The sequence below is a fragment of the Rissa tridactyla genome, chromosome 1 (assembly GCF_028500815.1).
Source record: "Rissa tridactyla isolate bRisTri1 chromosome 1, bRisTri1.patW.cur.20221130, whole genome shotgun sequence".
Classification (NCBI taxonomy): domain Eukaryota; kingdom Metazoa; phylum Chordata; class Aves; order Charadriiformes; family Laridae; genus Rissa; species Rissa tridactyla.
The window spans coordinates 153,583,790-153,602,890 of record NC_071466.1 but is presented as its reverse complement, the minus strand read 5'-3'; the positions used below and the strand labels follow the sequence as shown (position 1 = coordinate 153,602,890).

Genomic DNA, 19,101 nt, shown 5'->3' with positions numbered 1-19,101 from the left:
TGCGTGTCCAAGGGAATTAGCGGATTACTGGCTGATCATACAACTGCCCAATTCTTGGGGGAAATCTTGTTTGAGCCAATTAACAAGAAAGAAATGGAACTGCACAAGGTCAGAGAGAAGGGGAAGGCAGAGAGGAGCCACCTTCACGTTACCCAGCCCACGACTCATGATTCTTCATAGGTACAAAGGTTAAACTCAAAGGAAGGCAGGCCTGCAGTTTGGCAGCCAGGTGATCACCCAAGTTCATTCCTTCTCTTCTAGCTGTTACAGCCCCAATTTCAAGATACCTTGTGGGGTTTTTTTGGTTTGTTGTGTTTGGTTTTTTTGTTTTGTTTTTTTTTGCAAGGCCAGCTGCCACAGTTTGCTGCAGTGAAAGGATGCCTGCAAATTCACAGATGGGGAAAATGGATGGATTTGGAGTGCTGCTCATCTGTAAAAAGCATATTAACAACTTGATTTCAACAGTCAGGGGTTTTGCACATCAGGATCAACTTGTGGTTTCCCAGAGGCTGTGGAAGCAAGTCATTATCAAAATGTAGCTGGTGCATTATCTGGTAGCTAAGGTAAAATTGAAGATGAGACCTTTGGCTAGGTAAGGGAAAGGCAATTCAATTATTCCCTTGTGCCTTCAGCTACAATCCACACCTACTCATTTCTGAATCACAGTACATCTTTTGCAGTTGAAGAATAGATATCCTAGTGAAAAAGATCACACATTACCTGTAGTATGTCCTGAAAGCACTAAATGTGTTTTTCATAGGATTGCCTTCCCTGCTGCCTCACCAGCTGCATTAGGTCAGGAGTAGAAAGGAACAGCAGCTGGCAGAGATGAAAGCATCAAGTAACTTCTGGCAGTGGATACAAGAAGGGGAATCTGCAAGGTGCAGCTTTTTTTTGGGGGTGGAGGTGGAGTGATGAAACAAGGAGAAGCTGTGTTAATCTGACCCTTGTGCAGCTGCAAATTCAGTCTTCCTGACGTGAGAAGGCAAGAGCCTTGATGGTAAAACTGAGAAGTTGAAAGCTATTATCTCTGAGGTCATTCTTAATTTTGTCTTTTGTCCACATGTGCAATTAAAGCATGCTTAGCCTTAGCTGGCTGTTTTTCTTCATGCACAGTCAGTCACAGGAGCATTTTTGTCACATAGATGAAGAATGGAAAGACATATAGAGTCAGATGGTTTGTGCTTCTCATTGGTGTATTGTTTGGGTATTTGTTTTGATGTTAAAACTAGAGGGTACGTATTTTCAAACCCTGTTTTTGAGCAGCTGAAGTCTCCTTGAACTGATGGGACTCTGACTCCCACATATCTCTTACAGTAATGACACTTGGGCTCCTAAGTTTCAGGTTCCAGCAATATTTTGTGACAATTGGCTAGCATGAGTGAAACCTCACTGTGAAGGAAAATTGGCCAGAAAGCGGTCAAGCCTGATGAACATGTTGTTCATCATTGTGATGTCCAGAGTTGTGTCCTGTAAAAACAGGTGCTCTGGTGGTCTTAGTTGTACAGCAAGAAGATGGCAGCACAGGCAGCAACCAAGAGGAAGCAGCCACTACGTTGGCACAGCCACTTTGAGGTGACACAACTGCCTGTACCAGTGCACTGAAAAGAGGTGGTGGCAGTGGGCAGTTTGCAGTGGTCTTTATTTGTAGCTCCCTTTGGTCTTCCACAAACTGAACCATCCCTGTTATACTTCTTGTACTGTTGTGATGCTCCTGTGGTCATCTATAATAGCTTCCGGATGCCAGTGTCCTACCTTGGGTGGCCAAGAGTCTGGGGACACAGCAGTCTGCAAGAAGGTTTTGTTTATCCCCAAGGTTATCCAGCTCTGGAGCCAGCCCAAGGTGGGACACAGCTGTAGAGGGAAGAAGCCTGTAAATAGAGCTGAGCAATGGCTGTGCCTGGTGTCACAGCATTTATTTGGGTTTTTTTGTTCGTTTGGGTTTTTTTTTCTGTGCTTCTCTGCAAAGTCCTGAGAGAGAAAGGCAATGGAAATGGAGTGAAAATGGGCAGCCAGGGAAAGGGGCTGCTTAGCCCAGCCTCTCCAGTCTGGTCTCCAGACAACCTGTAGCTGCCTAAGTTTTTCTGAATGAAACAAACACATTATCCATGGCCTCATCCCTCTTGGCCTCCTATGACAGGAAAATTCATCCTGCCTGCCTTCTCTGCATGGCTTTGTCCCGCATCCCCGCCATGTGTGATGTACCAAGGGTGATACGCAAGTCTCGTGACTTCAGTATATTTCTTAGACCTTAGCTTTTCCCAGATGGACAGAAACAATGTCAAACAACAGAGCTAAGACAACATTTAGTCTGAAGCATGAGAATATGACCACAGGTGCTTCCCAAGCTTAGCTGTCTTTTTTGCCAGGTAGGCTGGATTCACTACTGTGTTTAAATTTATGACTAATTCCTTCTTTTTTCTCCAGGCAGAGAAATTGTTCAAGCTTGCTCCAGAAATAAAGCCTGAAGCCATAGTATGTTTGGTCATCTGATTTTAAGGATCATGCTAACAGCCATTGGTGCCAGGGATAAGGTAAGCAATTCAAGTTTTCAAGGAGCTGTATCAGTTTATAGCAGCCAGTTGATTTTTGGAATTCAAATTTCTTAGTTTCCTACTGGTGCTCGGAGCCTGGCACCAGCTGAACTCTTCCATTCACCTTCCTCGTGGTAGTCTGTCAAACATCTGGACTCTTCCAGGGACCTGTAGACAGAGAAAACGATGGAGATCTGAGACAGATAAGACAAACAGGTGGTGCTTACTCTCTAGAGCTCCTGGAGAAAGCTGTTTGCCAAGGGCCGGATACAATATGCCTCCTCTGTTGGCTGATGTTTGCTATTGCATCTGGGAGGGTTTCAGGGTCCTCAAGCAATTTAGTTGTGAGTCAGGGTCATGCTATGTCAGAGCCTCTGCTCTTCACTATTTTGCACTAGTATCCAAAGGACATGTAAAACACGTGATACCACTGCAAGGATGCCCAGAGGAATGGAAACACAGCTCCCCTGCAACATCACCCAGCTCCTTCACATGATGAACAGGCTGGAGCTTAAGTTCAGTGTGACCTAGGACAGAATAGCTACTATTTATGCACATGGAGGCACGGGAAGGTCACAAGGGGCTGGAAAAGGACTCGGTCTTTGGATCTCTCATCAATTTGCTGTGGTATCCTACAAAGTGTTAGTTCCACTGGCTTTCCCATCCATACTTAATGCAGCATATCCTCCAAAAGAGTGTTTGGCGCACCTCTTCTTTAGGATACAGGCTACTCTCTGTTACTTTTGTATAAATACACTCATGACCAGGTCCATGGGGTTTCCTTACAGAACAACTTAAACTGACATTAGCCCATATATAATGCCTTTGTGCATTTCAAGCTTCTACAAGCTTGGTGTACTGGCAGCACACCGCAACTTCCTTCACTGCAGCACAGGAGATGTTGCAGCTGCACCCAAATGGCTCGGTGGGAGCAGGCTCACTTCTAACAGGGTCTGTTACCTGTGGGGCTGGGCAGGTTGCACGCAGAGCCCCTTAGATGGCTCCTTGTCGCAGCCCTAGGGCTCCTAGTAGTGAAGGCAACCTGAGAGACCTCCAACCCTGCACTGTGTGATCTCGCGTCTTGGGTTTTATCAGCAGAGGCACCAAGCTTCATGCAAGCAGCTGTATCCAGCTCGAGTAGAAGCAGCAGTGTCGCTGTGACCCTGCAGCACAGCTCTTTGGCTGCGGCACTGTGAACCAGCTCTGGGGGAGCATCAGCCAGCATCTGCAGGCAGCCCAATGCTCGGTCTAATCCTAATGGCCCAAGGATAACAGAGCAGACAGGCTCTGTCTTCTTCCAAACAAGAAACTAAGCACTTCCATAACCAAAATCAGCACATCTCAGCCGTATGTGCTGGGTTTCAAGGCCCTGAGGGCACTAATAGGCCTTGCCGGCCCTGCCCACCCAACTTCCTGGGGGTTCCCCCACATTGCCTGTTGTCCACTTCAGCCCCCAGCGCTGCCAGTTCCTGCCTTAGCGACACCACAGCAGGGCTGGTCTCCAGCTCCCCGCAGTCCTGCCCTGCTTGTCCATGGGCCACACCAAGCCATCCCCCTCTCCACAGCCATCTCGGGGCCGTGTTCCCAGGATGGTTCCCCTCACCGGGCCTGATCCTGGCCCCCACCCATGGGCTGACATCAGAGTCACAGCAGCTGTCAGTGTACCCAAAGACCACTGCTGCTCTCTTGCTTTCACCCCTGCCTGCTGGTGCTGAGCACCAGGAAGCCAGTGGCTCTGATTTAGCCTGGGAAATACTGTTTGCTGCGATTGCTCAGTAATAGTCCAGGCGTTTTTTCCTGGAGGGAGGTGCTGAGCTAGCCCTTCGACACATCAGACAGTGTCAAATGCTTCCACCTCCAAAGGATGCGCCTGATGGGAACTGCTGGAATTGCTCAGCATGGATCCAGGCTTCAATAAGTTGTGGCTATTGGTTTGCAAGGAAGTCACCAAGAAACATGATCCTCAAGGAGAAGTGAATCGCTTTGATCTCTGTCCTGCTGTTTGATGTGAGCTCAGAGCTTATTTCCAGTATTTCTAAGCTAAAGCAGGAGTGCAGTAAGCCAATGCAGAAAAGCTACAATCTAGTTGTCGTCCATAGTAAGTCTTCTAAGCAGTAGGTACTTCAAGGCAATGTGCTGTTATCAGGCAAGAAGAACAAGTGGCAGAGAGACATGACTGAACCTATGGACATGTTTTAGACTTCTGCTAAAAACACTGGTAGGGAAATTGAAACAGACACTTTAGTGCTTTGATTAGCAAGAACTGCTCTTAGATTCATAATGTAACATTGCTGCAATGACGTGAACACATATTATAACAGAGCATGCAGCAAAGAAGCAGTCCTTGCTAAATGACAAAACAATTCACAACGCATATTCATTGCAGGAAATACTTTTCATCTGTCCTTGATCTTATGTTGTATATTGGCTATGGATTCGGTGGATTTGGATTTCTTTAGCATGCCCTTGGGCTTTCAAGTGTGCTAGGATGCATTGTAATGTAGATGCAGGGTGTCTGGCACTTCTTACTGAATAAGGCTTCAAAGGGAAGCTGGGAAATTGAAATCGGAGAAGTTGAAATCAGACTCTAATTACATTTGTACAGAGGCCAAAGGCATTTTGACAAAGAGCTTACCTGCTGTTCATGGACAGATTTTGTCCAGAGCACGTGAAAACGTAGGGTTGGTTCATGCTCCCACTGGTATCATCAGACATGGGACTGCCTGGTTTTTGGAAACGGAGATAAAGGAAAACAGTATTTGTGACTAGGCTTTGAACACAATGCTGTTACTCAGGTAGATGTGACAGCTCGAATGCATCTTCTCTGGAAGCTTTCCCAGTGCCAGAGCTCAGCTAACTGGGAGCCCAGACCACTAGTACAGCTGTGCCCGAACCCTTGCCACCACAGACAATATTGCTGTGGGCATGTGGTCCAAGCAGCTAGCCAGGATCTCCTCCTGCCTTTCTCCTTCCCACAGTATGTATCTATGAAGCTCTAGTGTTTTTAAAAAAGAGGTCACAGCCCTTTCCTCATGCTTTATGTGGGCAGGTATATTATCTTGCAAGACTCTCTCGCCTCCTTGGGTCTTTCCTGAGCAGACAAATTATAAGGTACTGGGGCCCTGGAGCACCGAAAACAGAGGAATCGGAGTTGAGAGGCAGGGAAACAAACACCCTCAGAAGAGAGCAAAAATAATTTCAAAATGAAGAACAGAGGTTTGCAGTCCATGCCAAATACCCATCTTGTCTCAGGCCTGGTGTCAAAGGCATCTGTCAGCAGACGATAGCATTGGATTGCGTGGGCTGGAAGGACTCGGCGTCAGGGCTGCTGCCTGCATAGAGGCGTATCTGCCTCCTGGTGCAACACCATTGAGACAGGCTTTGAGAACAATAGAGCTTTGTGCCTGGCAGATGTTTGGGCAGAAGAGAAGCAGCATTTGCTTTCTTTTCTTGGGGGCAGTTGAAGCACAGGGAGTGCACTGACCTGATTTCCCAGAGGCTGGTGCTTCTGCAAGTCAGGCTACGAGCAATTTGGCCAAGGTCATGCAGCGAGTGAGTGATGCTGTCAGAGATGGATGGAAATCTCTGTGTGGGTGCTTTAGCTTGATGCTTCCAGCACATCTCCATTAGTGCGTTACATGCTAGTGATTTATCCAAGGAGCGTACTTTGCTGATTAGGTTTTATCTCAGTAGCGGCTGGAACAATTTGTGCGTCTTCTACAAGCAAAGAGCAGAAGGCGTACCTCACTCTGAGCAAAATAATGGTCTTTGACCTCTGGGTCTTGGCACTGATTCATACGAAAGGTAATGATCGCATACAATCCTACTCTTGACTTCATGGGGAGGAAAAGAAAGCCCACCTAATCGGTTGCTCAGCAGGAAGAAGCGCATCTCTCAGGCTCAGTATAAAATCAAAGACAGAAGTGGAGTGAAATGACAGCAGTCACCACAGATTTTCACCATTCTATGCTACTGAACACGTGGAGAGGAAAGGGCGGGGTGGTGAAGGCTGCAAACCTCTGGAAAGTGGGCATGACAACTGCTGGACTTGCCTCGGAGTCATTTCTGAGGTGGTGTTCAAAGTCCATGTGCCCTATCTGTGTGGGATATCATTTCCACTTCTCCCCTGAGATCTGAACCCCGAGAAGGCTGATTCAGGCTGGGAGGGGAGGTTTGCAGCATGGGAGATGAGGCTAGCCCTGAAAAGGAGGTGCCTTCTCAGCAGAGGGCTGAGCTGCATGCTGTGAAGCTTGGCTTGCAGCACAATGACTATGCAGACAAGGATAGGCAACATATTCCCATCCTTGCCCATTTTCGTAGTTTGGCCTGGACTGGCCACTGAGCCACAAACCAGGACATACCAAGGAGGCAGACAAGGCCACAGATTTTTTTGTGAAGGAAGCAGCAGGAACATAGGGCCTGGGAAGGAGGGAGGTGGAAGGATGTACAATTAGCTATTAAATCATTTCAGTTGCCTCGTGAAACCTCTCCTGCAAGGAATCCTCTCTGAAAGCAGATAAGAGTGGAATGTGTCTATATGTGTTTGCAATGCAAGGACATGCGTATGATGGATGTACATAAAATGAATAAAAGGCAATGAGTTACAATAGGGAATTAGAGATTTTAAACCTTTACATTTTAAATCACAGAAGTTTCACAGATCCTATGGCAGAGATGCAGGAAAGAAGTCATCTTTACTTTGTTATCTATAATTCTGCTGTATGAATAATAATTACACAATGTGACAGAGGAAAGCCGTGTGCTTTTATTCAAGCTTAATCTTTACAGATATGAGGCCAGTACAGAAGATGAGCTCCTTGCTTTAATGGTATTATAATTTGATTTAATATTAGAATATGCGCCTGCAGTATCTGCTTTCTAAGCAATCATGAACTGCGCTGGAGGAAATGTTCTTTGCTTTATGTCTTATGGCTAGTGATCTGGTTTATTTGGTTTAAAACCCTAAGGCAGCCAATACCTTTCCAATGCTTTCAGTAGTCTTTTTGCATAAACTCTGAGAATAAAAATTGCTTTCTTTATGAACCTTGCTATAAAATCTTCTTCTGTTGTTGTTTTTCTTCCCACTTCTGCTATATGCTCTTCTCCGCTTGGTGCCAGAATGACCAATTTCGGTCTTCAGTCCATTCCTTTCAGCTGACTATTCACACGTATCTTCTCCTGAAGTAGCTCACAGCGCTGTGAACTGCTCAAGTGAAAGTAAGCCAAAAGTAGAAAACTGTTCTTCTAAGTGTTGCAGACATTCATATTGCATCTCAGTTGTTTTCCCTCTCTTCCACCCTACAGGGTCTCATGACTCCATAGATACTACAGCAAAACAGGAGAGGCTTTCAATGGAAAATCAATGTGGCTTGGCAGCTGGTGAAAGATCTTCTACAGGGAACTGTAGAGCTGTGTGAAGGAGTTGAGTAATCCATCACCAGCAGCATGATTTCAGATTCATTGAAGGATGCTGAAGCAAATAAAAAGTGAAGCAACAGCGTCACAGCAAGGGAGAAGGGATATAACCTTTAAATAACAGGCTTTTTCCACCTCTCTGAAGCATCAGGCATCCGTTTCTTGGAGAAGTAGGACAAAGAGCTTGATGGGCCTGTAGTCTGATCTTTTATGGCAGATCCTAAGGGCAGGGGGGGCTGACATGCTTGTTAGCATTTGACCCAGTTTAAACTAACAGGTTCTGAGAAACAAAGGTTGCTGAGAGGTTAAGGAGAGGGAAAGCTGAACTAACTTGATATTGAGAGAAATATTCACTGCATCTGATGATATAAGCACCTAAGGAAGAAGAACAAATCCACCAAGCCAAAACGTTCCCCTTGCTGTCTTGCACCACTGGCAATCCAGCTGGTGATAGAACAAAGCTGCTGCCACAGGAGAGCACATCAAAGCAAAAGGTCCTAGGCAGATCTGTTCTATACCAGTACGTTTGGGGGGGGGGGTGGGGGGGGTGGGGTGTGTTTTTTTTATTCTCATCCCAGTCAGAAATTCTCAATCCTACCTTATCCTTGTTCCTTGGAGGAACACGTTAAGAAGCTCCTAGTGATTTGACACTGCTTTCTGCTCTGCTGTGCCAGGGACAAGCCTTATCTCCCCAGGATTGTTGTTAATATGCTTTGAATAGGGGACATCCAGCCCATCCATGCCCCTTGTGGATCTTTAACACCCTTTGTTGGTGAAAGAAAAAGATACTCGTAATCCCACCCAGTTACCTCTGATCATCCCAGATGTGCCTCACGGCACAATCCTATCAGTCACTGCCTCTTCTCAGGCTGCACAAACACTTTTCCCTGGTATTTGGCAGATTAGTGACTATGTGCAGCAGTTCATGATGCTTTGGGGCCTCATCTTCATTATCCTTTCACTCTTGCAAGAAGCTTCACGGTGCCTTTGTGGACTCGCCTGTGATTGCTGTGAAATTTAAGCAATTGATGTTGCAAGTAGAGCAGAAGTGTTTGGTCTGTCTCTAAAACAGGCCAGTCCCTCTAAAGAGGCACTGGTGACCAGTGCAGGGTGGCTTTGGACGGTGAAAAGACAAACAAAATACCTAGATACTGGGAAAAAAATGTAGCGCAAAAAATCTCAGTATGGAGAAAAGGCAATTATGGGTACTGAGGGAATACGTCGGTGCTTTTCTGTGCTGTACATCATAAGATGGTGTGCATCAGGCAATGGCACGTGATACAGAGAGGTGCCATCGCACTTCGCTTGCACGCCCTAGGTGGGAAGACTTCATGGCACAGCAGAGCATGGGGTGGGCACAAAGTGCTCCTGGGTGCTAGAAGCCAATGCAACTCAGCTGACTCTGCTCTGCTGTGCAGGCTTGCTCCAGCCAAAGGAAAGGCCTCTGCCGCCTTCTCCTGGGAGCGGTTGTTTATACCCAGATAGAAGAAGGAAGCAGCTTACAATGGACTTGGTTGTGTTCCTATCTGTTTTGTGCTGACATAAACGTAGCCGAAGAGTGAAAGAAAAATGAAAACTTAGCTGTAAATGGGTATCCAGCCCACCTCCTGGAGTAGAGAAAAGTATTGCCACTGGGCAGGAAGAAAAGGGTCTAAAATCCTGTAGCTGAGCTGTGAAGTTTTTGATTGTAATTGATGTTGTTGTCCAGTGAGATAACGTTCAAGCCTAATTTCATTGATAAAATCTCTTAAAAGTCAGTGATTCATTCAGATGAGAGCCAGGATGGAGGAAAAAAAACAGGAGAGTGAAGAAGATCTACCCAAAGGCAGTGTGCAGTGTTTAAAGCTAGACCAGCTTGGAGGGAAAGACTGGAACTTAGATGGAGGGGCTTAGATGAGAAAATTCTAGGCCCAGGGACGTGACACGACTTACCGGAGCCCAGACACACTTGGCACCACCAAGTCTGCTGGCACTGCAAAGGAGCTGAGTGGCCTCATTGGGATGATGTTTGTGCCCAGATCAGTTGTCTTAGAAGGGGGAATCACTGCCCCCATGAAACTCCAGCAAACGTGTTTGTGGGAGCTGTACGTACAGGACTGGGAGCTCAACCTCACAGCTGTTTCAGGAAGAGGAGAGAATTTATTACATTTTATACCTGCAATCTCACGTGTTGTGCTTTATCCCCTTGTTTAACACGATATGTACTACTGATTTTATTGATTGAAGTGTCTGTGCGCTGAACTTCATTCAAGCAAAAAAATACTGTCCTGTACAGAAGACAGCTAAACCAAAGCAACCTAGAACCACCTGGTGCCCAAGGGAAAAAGGTCAGGACCATCGTGTTAGATTTTGGATTAATCTCAGAAGCAGTCCCAACTGATACATCCTTTAGAGAGGCTGATGAAGTCTCTATCTTGGACTGTCTGGAGACACCCATGCATCAGGCCTCTGAAGAAGCAGCCTACAGTAAAAGAACAAGACAGCACTTCTCCACTGTCTCCACGGTTAAGAGCAATTAGTTTTGAATGATACTCAGAGGCTGACTTAACTCTTATCATCTGACGTAGAGCTGAATAAGCAAATACATACAAGTTAATAAACAAACCTAACTAAATAAAACAACCTAGCTCTCAGTGCAAAGTCGAGAAAATAACTGGTCTCCTGGCAAATTCCTACGTGGATCTAGCAAGGTTCAGCTTGTTATACCACCTGCTGCAACCACCAGAATCAGTGATCCTGATAGAGGACTCATCATCTCTCTTTTTTTTTTTTTTTTTTTCCTGGGATATTGGGAAGTGGGGAAATTGATTTAGTTCTCGTCTGCTTTCAGTAGAGCACTGCAGGAAGCTGAGAGGTAAAAGGGCATAAAACTTGTTGATTCAAAGGGAAGAAGGGAGAGAGAGATGCCGATCTAGGTTGCCTCCAGGTAGGAAGGAACAGTTATTCCACATACCTCCATAAAATGACCAGTGCTGGATGAAATATCAAGTTCCTTGCAGGCATTTCCTTATCAAAGGCACTTGTTGAATAAGGACAAAAGTAAATTATAGAAAGAAAAAATGCAGTTCATACTGCTGAGAGATAATTGAAAGGGGTCATAACAGTCCACAGTAAACAAAGGATGAGACTGTAATTATTACATGCTGCATGAACCAAGACTAGTAAACAGATAAACACAGAAGGATGGAAGTGCATATTGCATTCTGCAAACAACCTTCCTAAAATGTACTGATAGCAGAATTATCCGACATAAGCAGGGATCTCATCAGTTTGGAGAAGAAAATCTCAAAACTTGAAAAGAATCATCCCTGTCTCTTTAAAAGCAGGTGCCACTCCTGAACGGATCTGCCAGTACTTTGGCGTGGGGTAATAATGATGGGAGGGTTTTTAGAAACGGGAATAAAACAATACTGCTTTCTTTCTGGACGTGGCAGAGTGGTTATCAAATCTCATATATATCTGGGAATGAAGCACCGTTTGAGATTTTGCTTTCAAACAGAGCGCATGTAGCAAAGAAATAGTTCTGCCTCCTGGAAGTCACCGTCGTAGGGTTAACATCCATCACGGCGCAGGGATGGAGACCACACAAAAGCCACCCCTCAGCCCCGCTCTCCTCTGCCAGCAGAGCCTCACTGGGGCGGGGGGGCGTTGTGGTTGTTGTTTCAGCCTTCGGGTCGGGAGAAGAAAAACCCCATTTTCTCCAGCAGGATTCCCGCAGAATAACAGCGCAAGCCCGGGCACTGGCCGGTGCTCGGCCCGTTCTGGCTGCGGCGCTTCAGGCCGCCGAGTGGCAACATCCTCTATTTTTTACGTTTTATTTAAATAAAAGCCAACCTCCCCTACTCACACCTTGGCGGTGACGACGCGGGGGGAAGGAAGCTTTAATCACCTATTGTGGCAAAACCTCGCAGAGGCGCAAGGCCGCCCGGGGCACTCCCGCACCCCTCACACCCAAAACCCCGGTGAGGGCCGGAGATGTCCCCGTCGAGGCCCCCGCGGGGGAGCGGAGCGGGGCGGGGGAAGCCGCCTCCGCCGCCTCCCAGGGTTTAAATGCCCCGCGGGGGCGGGCCGGCAGCGCGGCGCCGCCTTCTCCGCCCCACTCAGCTGACAGCGGGGCGGCTCGCCGACCGACCGCCGGACCCGCCGCCCGCCCGCCGCGGCCTGCGCGGCACCGCCGGGGATGGAGGGCGGCGCGCCGTGACCGTACCGCGGGCGCGCCGCCGCGCCGAGCCGCGCTGCCGCAGGGAGTCACCGCCGCTGCCGCCGGCGGGATGAGCGGGAGCGGCGGCCCCGGGCCCGGCGCGGCGCCCTGCCGCTTCGCCCACTACTTTGTGCTGTGCGGCATCGACGCGGAGAGCGGGCTGGAGCCCGACGAGCTGGCAGGTGAGCAGCGGCGGCGGTGCCGCCGCCGCGGAGGCCTCGCCCCTACCCGCACCGCTGCGGGTTTTTGGGATCCGCGGCTTCAAAATGTCCGCTCCCCGCCCCCCCCCCCCCCCCACCTCCCTGAGGAGGGGGAGATGGGGTGGGGAGAGCCGAGGCGGGAGGGAGCAACTTTGAAGGATAAAGCATCCGCCGGGGAGCTGGTGGAGCATCCCCCGAAGGGCGGCGGGGGGCGTTTGTCCAGCCGCCGGGATGCGCCCTCCCCCGCCGTTGGCCCCGGTCCCTGATGGTGGAAGGGGGAAGGCAGCCCTCGCCCCCCCCGCCGCGGCGGGGTGCAGCGGCTCAGCCGCGGCCGGCGGGGTGCGACTGACGGGAGAAGGGTGCCGAGGGGTACGGAATCGAAGGGAGCCGTCTGACCGAGCTTTCTGTCGGGGCAGATGCGTTTTCTTCCCTGTTTGCGCTGGAAAGGGAGGGTGGGATCTGGGAAGGACTGAACAGATTAATGGAATCGCATTTTTAATTACGCTGCTTTATTCACATCTTATGTCTATGCAGAAATAGTCTTCCTGCATCCTCCCTTCCCTCTCCACCCCTAAAAAATGTTACAGAATCAAAGACCATAATTATCACTAGGGGATCTAATGCGTTTTCTGAAATATTTATTTTTGGAGGGTTCATGGCTGGATTTGAGCCGATCATGTTGGGAAAAGGCAGTATTGCTTCCTAGATGTCACTTGTGTTTAAATAAAAGGAACTGTTTAAATCCGGTTTTACACATACAATTGATAGCGGGGCTTAATTGCATGGAAGCTAAGTGTTTCCTCACTGAGTTGCGAGTTTGAAAGCACAGGCGTTTGACCGTTCCTATGCGTTCGCACTGCAGGCGAATGAGCTGTATGTGACTGAAGTTGAAGGCAGCTGTCGCTGTCACAGTGGGCACCTCTGCCTGGCGATGGGGTCCTGGCGAGGTCTCCGCTGCTATTGCATCAGGAAGTACGGCGCCTTCTGGTTGTGTAAGAGAAAGACTTGATGATCTACATCACTGTAGATCGATGAACCCTGGTTGAAGTCCATATTTTTGTCACCTGTAAAAAGGGTGGGTACACGCACCTGACGCTCCACGGAGCTTTATCTTAAAATAGGGTACCTAAATCTTTTGCGGTGAGCACGCACTGGAGGTAGCCCCAGGATCTCCAAATTGAAGCATTAGCCAAATGTTCTTTAATCTGTGTTTGCTTTTTCATTTGTACTAGTGACCGCAATTGGATGTTTTCAGTTTTGCTGCTTTTAGTAGAAAACTCCTGGCTCGTGAGCCATCCTCCCAGCTGATGGTGTGCAGGGTTTGATTTGCATAGTATGACCTATTGGGGTTTCAGCTACTCAAACTTTGAGTCATCTCTAACTCTTGTATCTGAAAAGATACTATTTTTAAAGCAGCTGGCAAGCTGTGCCTTCCCTGATGAGTACCCAGACTTTAAAACTTGTCTTTTGCTGATTTCTGCTCCGTTTGCCAGCGAGATGCGCAGGCGTGTTCTTGGGGAGCACTGCTCAAGGACAGGCTGAGCGTGGTGGCTTCGTGCAGTGTAGTGGCTCGGCTGCAGGGCTCATCTTTTATGGTCATTCAGTAGGTTTAGCTGAACTGCTCCAGCAACACTAAGCAGATTTCAAAGCTAAAGGAAGTCTCCCTCTTCATTTTTCAGTAAAAGAAAAACATTTTGGCACATCTGGGATGTGCCCATTTGTAAAATATAATGAAACCATGAATAATTCAAAGTGAAATTACCACAAGTAGTTGTTTTTATAGCAAGTGGGGCTTCTTTTTTTATTTTCTCCCTACGCCCCAGCCCTCCCTAATAGGAAATAACAAGTAGAAATGTCTTTGTAACTGGTTTAAACTAGGCAAGGTCCAGCAGTATGGTTTGAGCATACACAAAATATTGGTAATGCCAATCTGGGAGGTATTCTCAATACCCAGGAGGGTTGGGATATGATAGAGGAAGAAGTGGAGTAACAGAAATATGATGGGACTTAGTATTGCCACTGAGCAATGTTATATTTTTAGGGACTCGTGACAAAAGCTTTCTGCTATCAGCTGGGAGCTCAGCAGTTGGAAATGTTAGGGAGGAACAGGGAGTGCTGCAAGCCACAAATACAACACAGCCGTGGAAAAATTCACTCTAGTTTTAGATGTAGCTGGGAAAACATTTCTGTTAAACATGTTCTGTTAAAGCTTGGGGAGTATTAATGCCACCATTGGCATCTGTGTCACAGGTTTCAAAAACCAAGCTACTAGGATTGAATTCATTACCGGAATAGGTGGGGAGAAAGATGCTTGAGGGAACAGAAAGTCTATTGTATCACAGGAAACCCACAAATGAAGGCTATTTCTTCCTGAAAATGCTCTTACAACATTTTGTAGAAAGAAATGATCCTGCTCTTTCAGTATTGAATTATGTAGCTGTGATAGCTTTCCACCTTGCTAGCCTTGTGCGAAAGGAGGTGGTTGAGGTAAGTCACAGCGTCAAGGAAAAGTTGCTGCGACTTAAGCCGCCACACGGATCATCCCCAATTTAGCAAAAAAAGTAATTAAGAACCTGCTTATCTCCAAACCTGCGAGTCCCTTAGTAGCTAGTGTACACAAAGCGCCTTGCTCAAGCAAAGTCTGGCTGAACGGAGCTGTGCTAGGGCTGAGCACGAGAGGAGCATGAGGAGATGAGAGGAGCTCCGAGGAGCTCCAAGGAGCTCCTCTGCCTCCCTGCAGGCCCCAGGGCATCTCCTCTGAACGGAGCAGCAGAAGTTACAAATCCTCGAGGGATTTTCAGCTTCCAGATGGGCTCGCTGGTGACGAGCTGAGGCACAGACACCTCGCTGAGGCACGTGGCGTGCTGAGGAGCTGCCGATGAGTCAGCTCTGGCGTCATCTGGAGCTCCCCAACCTGCACCTTCCCTTCACTGGGGACAGCCTAGGACCTACCCCCGTGCCTGATGGTTTAAGCCTAAAATCTCTTACAGCACAAACCCTCTGCAGTAAAAAAACCAACAACAAAAACCCCACACAAACAAACGAAAAACCAAAAAAACACTAGACCAATGAAAAAAACCAACACACCAAAAAACCTAACCTAATGCATCAGGCAAGAAGTGGAATGTTTCAATGACGCTCTCAGAGGCAGGGTGAAGAATTAATTTTTAAATTCTTGTTGTAGGGTTGTTAGGTCTGTTCACAAAATTAAATAAAGTCAAGATTTTGAAGTTGTAGAAAGTCTTGTTGTGCTTCTAGGGAAGAGTGACTTGCTTGATAATTCTTGTTCCTGTGGATGCTCAGTGCTTAAAATAAATTTGTTAGATGAGAATTTTCCACCATGCAAATGTATTACTTTGCTTTTTCGTTTTTGGGTGGGTTTGTTTTTTTTTCTTCTCTTGCATGTTTGCTATTTTCTGGTACAGATTTTCCTAATTTTTTTTTAAATTTACTTATTTTATTAGGAAATTGCTCCACAGCTGGCTTTTCAAATGGATTCATTTGGCATTTTTAAGTGAATTAATTTTGAAAAATAAAAAGCAGTTTACCTATTGCTTAACTTGGTGGCATACCCAGGCATGCAGCAAAGTGGTGTATGGATTATAGTGCTGTCAAAACGCTGTTGACACTATCACAAAGCTCTCCGTCAAGGATGGGAGGGGAAAAAAAAATCTTCTAGGGACTTGAGAGAGGAAATTATTTAAGGATTTCTTGTCACTTCATAGTTGGAGAGGTCAGAAAAGAAAAGCAGTGCATTTGATGTGAAATATCTTGAAAAGCATGAAATTTTCAGTATTGGTTTCTGTGCCCTGTTGAACTCCACTAAAATAGGATGACGGGAGCTTTTCTCTCCTGTTCAGGGCTGATGGAAATACATTTCAGTTCGCTTTCATCTTCATGCCTACTTCTTTCAGGTAAAGCCATTTTGCAACCATCAGCCTTGGAATTGCATGTGCTTAGATGAATTATAGTAAATAATACTTACTCATTATAGTAAATATTTAACATTAGCTTAAACAAAAAACCCTAATTGTTCATTAAATTGTTTCTATTACATATTTTGTCATACTATATGACTTTTGTAAGTATGTGTGCAAGGCACAAGATTCTTCTGGCTGCAGCAGCTTTTACGTTTTTCTTTGGGAGCATGTTAAATTTTGTAGCATCTTGTTACCGTGTCACAAACTGCAATTTAGAGAATTCAGAACACATATGACTCAATTAAAAAGAAAATGAAGTATCTTTCATTGGGGAAGTAATTTAGTGCTCTGGAGGAAAGTAGAAAGAGAATTAGGGATGAGTGTTTTGTTCCCAAGTGGAAGGACTGGTCTGTGCTCCACTGAGGATGCTGTTGCTGGAGCGATTTGGAGGGAGAGAGGATGCAGTGAGCCAGCAAGGGAACTGGGGCCTGAAGGACCACGTTGTATCATGCCTTCTGCGTCTCAGAATGTGAATATTGGTGGAGTTGTGGTATGTGTGAAACAGTTGTGCTGTGTGAAATGAAAAGTTTTATAGCTTTTTACCCCACACATAAACCATAAAATACTATCTCAAGACTATGCTTATAGTGAGGAGATGTTCTAGTTATTGTATCTTGTCTAGCAACATATTTTGCACTGCCCAGTTTTGGCCATTGCATAAAGATTCACTATTACTGTCCTGGTTCAATGCCTACTTTAAAGCTGTATAAAGCTTAATTACTCTACTTCTAAGCTTGATTTTTTTTTTTTATTTTTTATTTTTAGCAAAGCTGATAGTGCTTGCTGGTTACGCTCATTGGGAATGTTGAGTGTCTTGGGGAAAATAAACACTACTTCTACCTCATGCTGTTTCCCTACAAATACAATAGAACCATAGAATGGTTTGGGTTGGAAGGGACCTTACACATCATCTAGTTCCAACCCCCCTGCCATGGGCAGGGACACCTCCCACTAGACCAGGCTGCTCAAAGCCACATCCAGCCTGGCCTTGAACACTCCCAGGGATGGGGCATCCACAGCTTCCCTGGGCAACCTGTTCCAGTGCCTCAGCACCCTCACAGTAAAGAATTTCTTCCTGATATCTAAATCTACCCTCTTTCAGTTTAAAACTGTTACCTCTTGTCCTATTGCTCCGCTCCCTGATCAAGAGTCCCTCCCCATCTTTCCTGTAGGCCCCCTTTAGGTACTGGAAGGCCACTATAAGGTCTCCCCAGAGCCTTCTCTTCTCCAGGCTGATCAATCCCAATTCTTTCAGCCTGTCTTCATAGGAGAGGCTCCAGCCCTCTGATCATCTTTGTGGCCGTCCTCTGGACCTGCTCCAATGGGTCCATGTCCTTCTTATGTTGGATATCCAGATATAGGATAATATAATCCAGATATTGGTAATTAATTTTTCCCCCAACAGAATATTGCTTCACTTCATAACGTTGAAAACCAAGCAGGGCATGTTGCAGTCTGGCTAGCTGTGCTTCTTATCTAGTAGGCTCTTATTTTTAGAAACCTAAAAGACTTTTTTTCATCATTATGTGAGATTGGCGCCTGAGTGCTCACACCTTGCAGAGTCTCCCTGCAGCCGGCACGGTTCTCCATCATACTTCCTTTGTGCCAAGTCACCCTGCAGTACTAGAGAACTTGGTAGCATTACTACAGTGATAGAATTTCTAATGTGCATGGTCTTTCTGAAAATAAGTAATTGGGTTTTCTCCTAGTTTACTGGAAATACACTGAGAAATTTCCCTAGACCAAGGAATATCTGAACAGTTGCGGTTCCTGTTCATGACTTACTCAGTTGCCACAAATGAAAAGTGGTCTACCGGAGTTTTGCTCTCCATTTTTAAGTACAGTCCAGAGTTGCACAAAGAATTTTTGAAGGGATTGTCCAGGTTAAGTAACCTGGATGTAGACCAGAGTCATACAGGTAGAGGAGAAGATGGCTTATGCCGTACAACTTAACAAAATTTAACTTGCTCCTCAGAAGCAGTTGTAGTAGATTGCTTAGGATTTCTGATTGTTACAGGGTTTGTGGGAGGGATGGGACTCAAGCATTTCTCCTGCCCCCCTTAAGAGGTGATGCTGAAATGCAGCACTAAATATTACAACTTTATGGCTGGAATAAGCAAGTCCCATGGATGAGGGTGTTGGATGGAGTAGCTGCCTTATTGAAGTAACTTGGTTTTTTTTTTTTGTAACTTGTCATAATAAACAAGGAAACACTGGGTATATATTTAGAAAACCTGTTTGATAAAAATCGAAGACGGGTTAATATTTTGTTCATGTGAAAACCAACCTTTTGATCTTAGTCTGCATAAGTGTTGTGTTTCTAGATAAAGGGAGTACGGAGATAATCCCTGCTTCAGTGCAACCTCAACTCAATGCTGAAAGAGAAAGAATGTTTCTGCTCTCTTCTGCCTCTTTATAGGTGGTGGCACGGATAGTTGCTGTAATGGTTTATTCTTAAACATGTATTATTATTTTTTTGCTACTAGGGAGAAATGGAATTCTATTGTAACACCACAACAGATATATATATATATTTTTAATAGATTTCTGAATTATACATTAAAGACTTACCTCCTGTAGGAGGATTTCTGCAGTCAAAGGAAACAGGGCTTTTTATAAAGAATTGTCAATATTATTGACAAGTTTCATCTCCAGTTACAATAACCTTTAATAAGGAGTAACTCTCTTGCTTTCTTGGATAACAGACCATTTGTGGAATTGTTAATGCCTGTGAGGTATTATTATACTTTAGTAATAGCACTTTCATTCTC

General features: G+C 46.1%; 1 protein-coding gene across 8 annotated transcripts in view; it reads left to right on the top strand.

Annotated features, from left to right (window-relative positions):
• Positions 1–12,114: 12,114 nt before the first annotated feature.
• The window catches only part of DENND5B (DENN domain containing 5B), a 120,702-nt gene continuing 113,715 nt past the window's right edge, over positions 12,115–19,101 (top strand). For all 8 annotated transcript variants that reach the window (XM_054189158.1, XM_054189156.1, XM_054189159.1 and 5 more), the window contains exon 1: positions 12,115–12,332. In XM_054189158.1, coding sequence (XP_054045133.1) covers positions 12,221–12,332 — 112 coding nt within the window. In that variant the 5' untranslated portion in view covers positions 12,115–12,220. The remainder of the gene's footprint in view (positions 12,333–19,101) is intronic.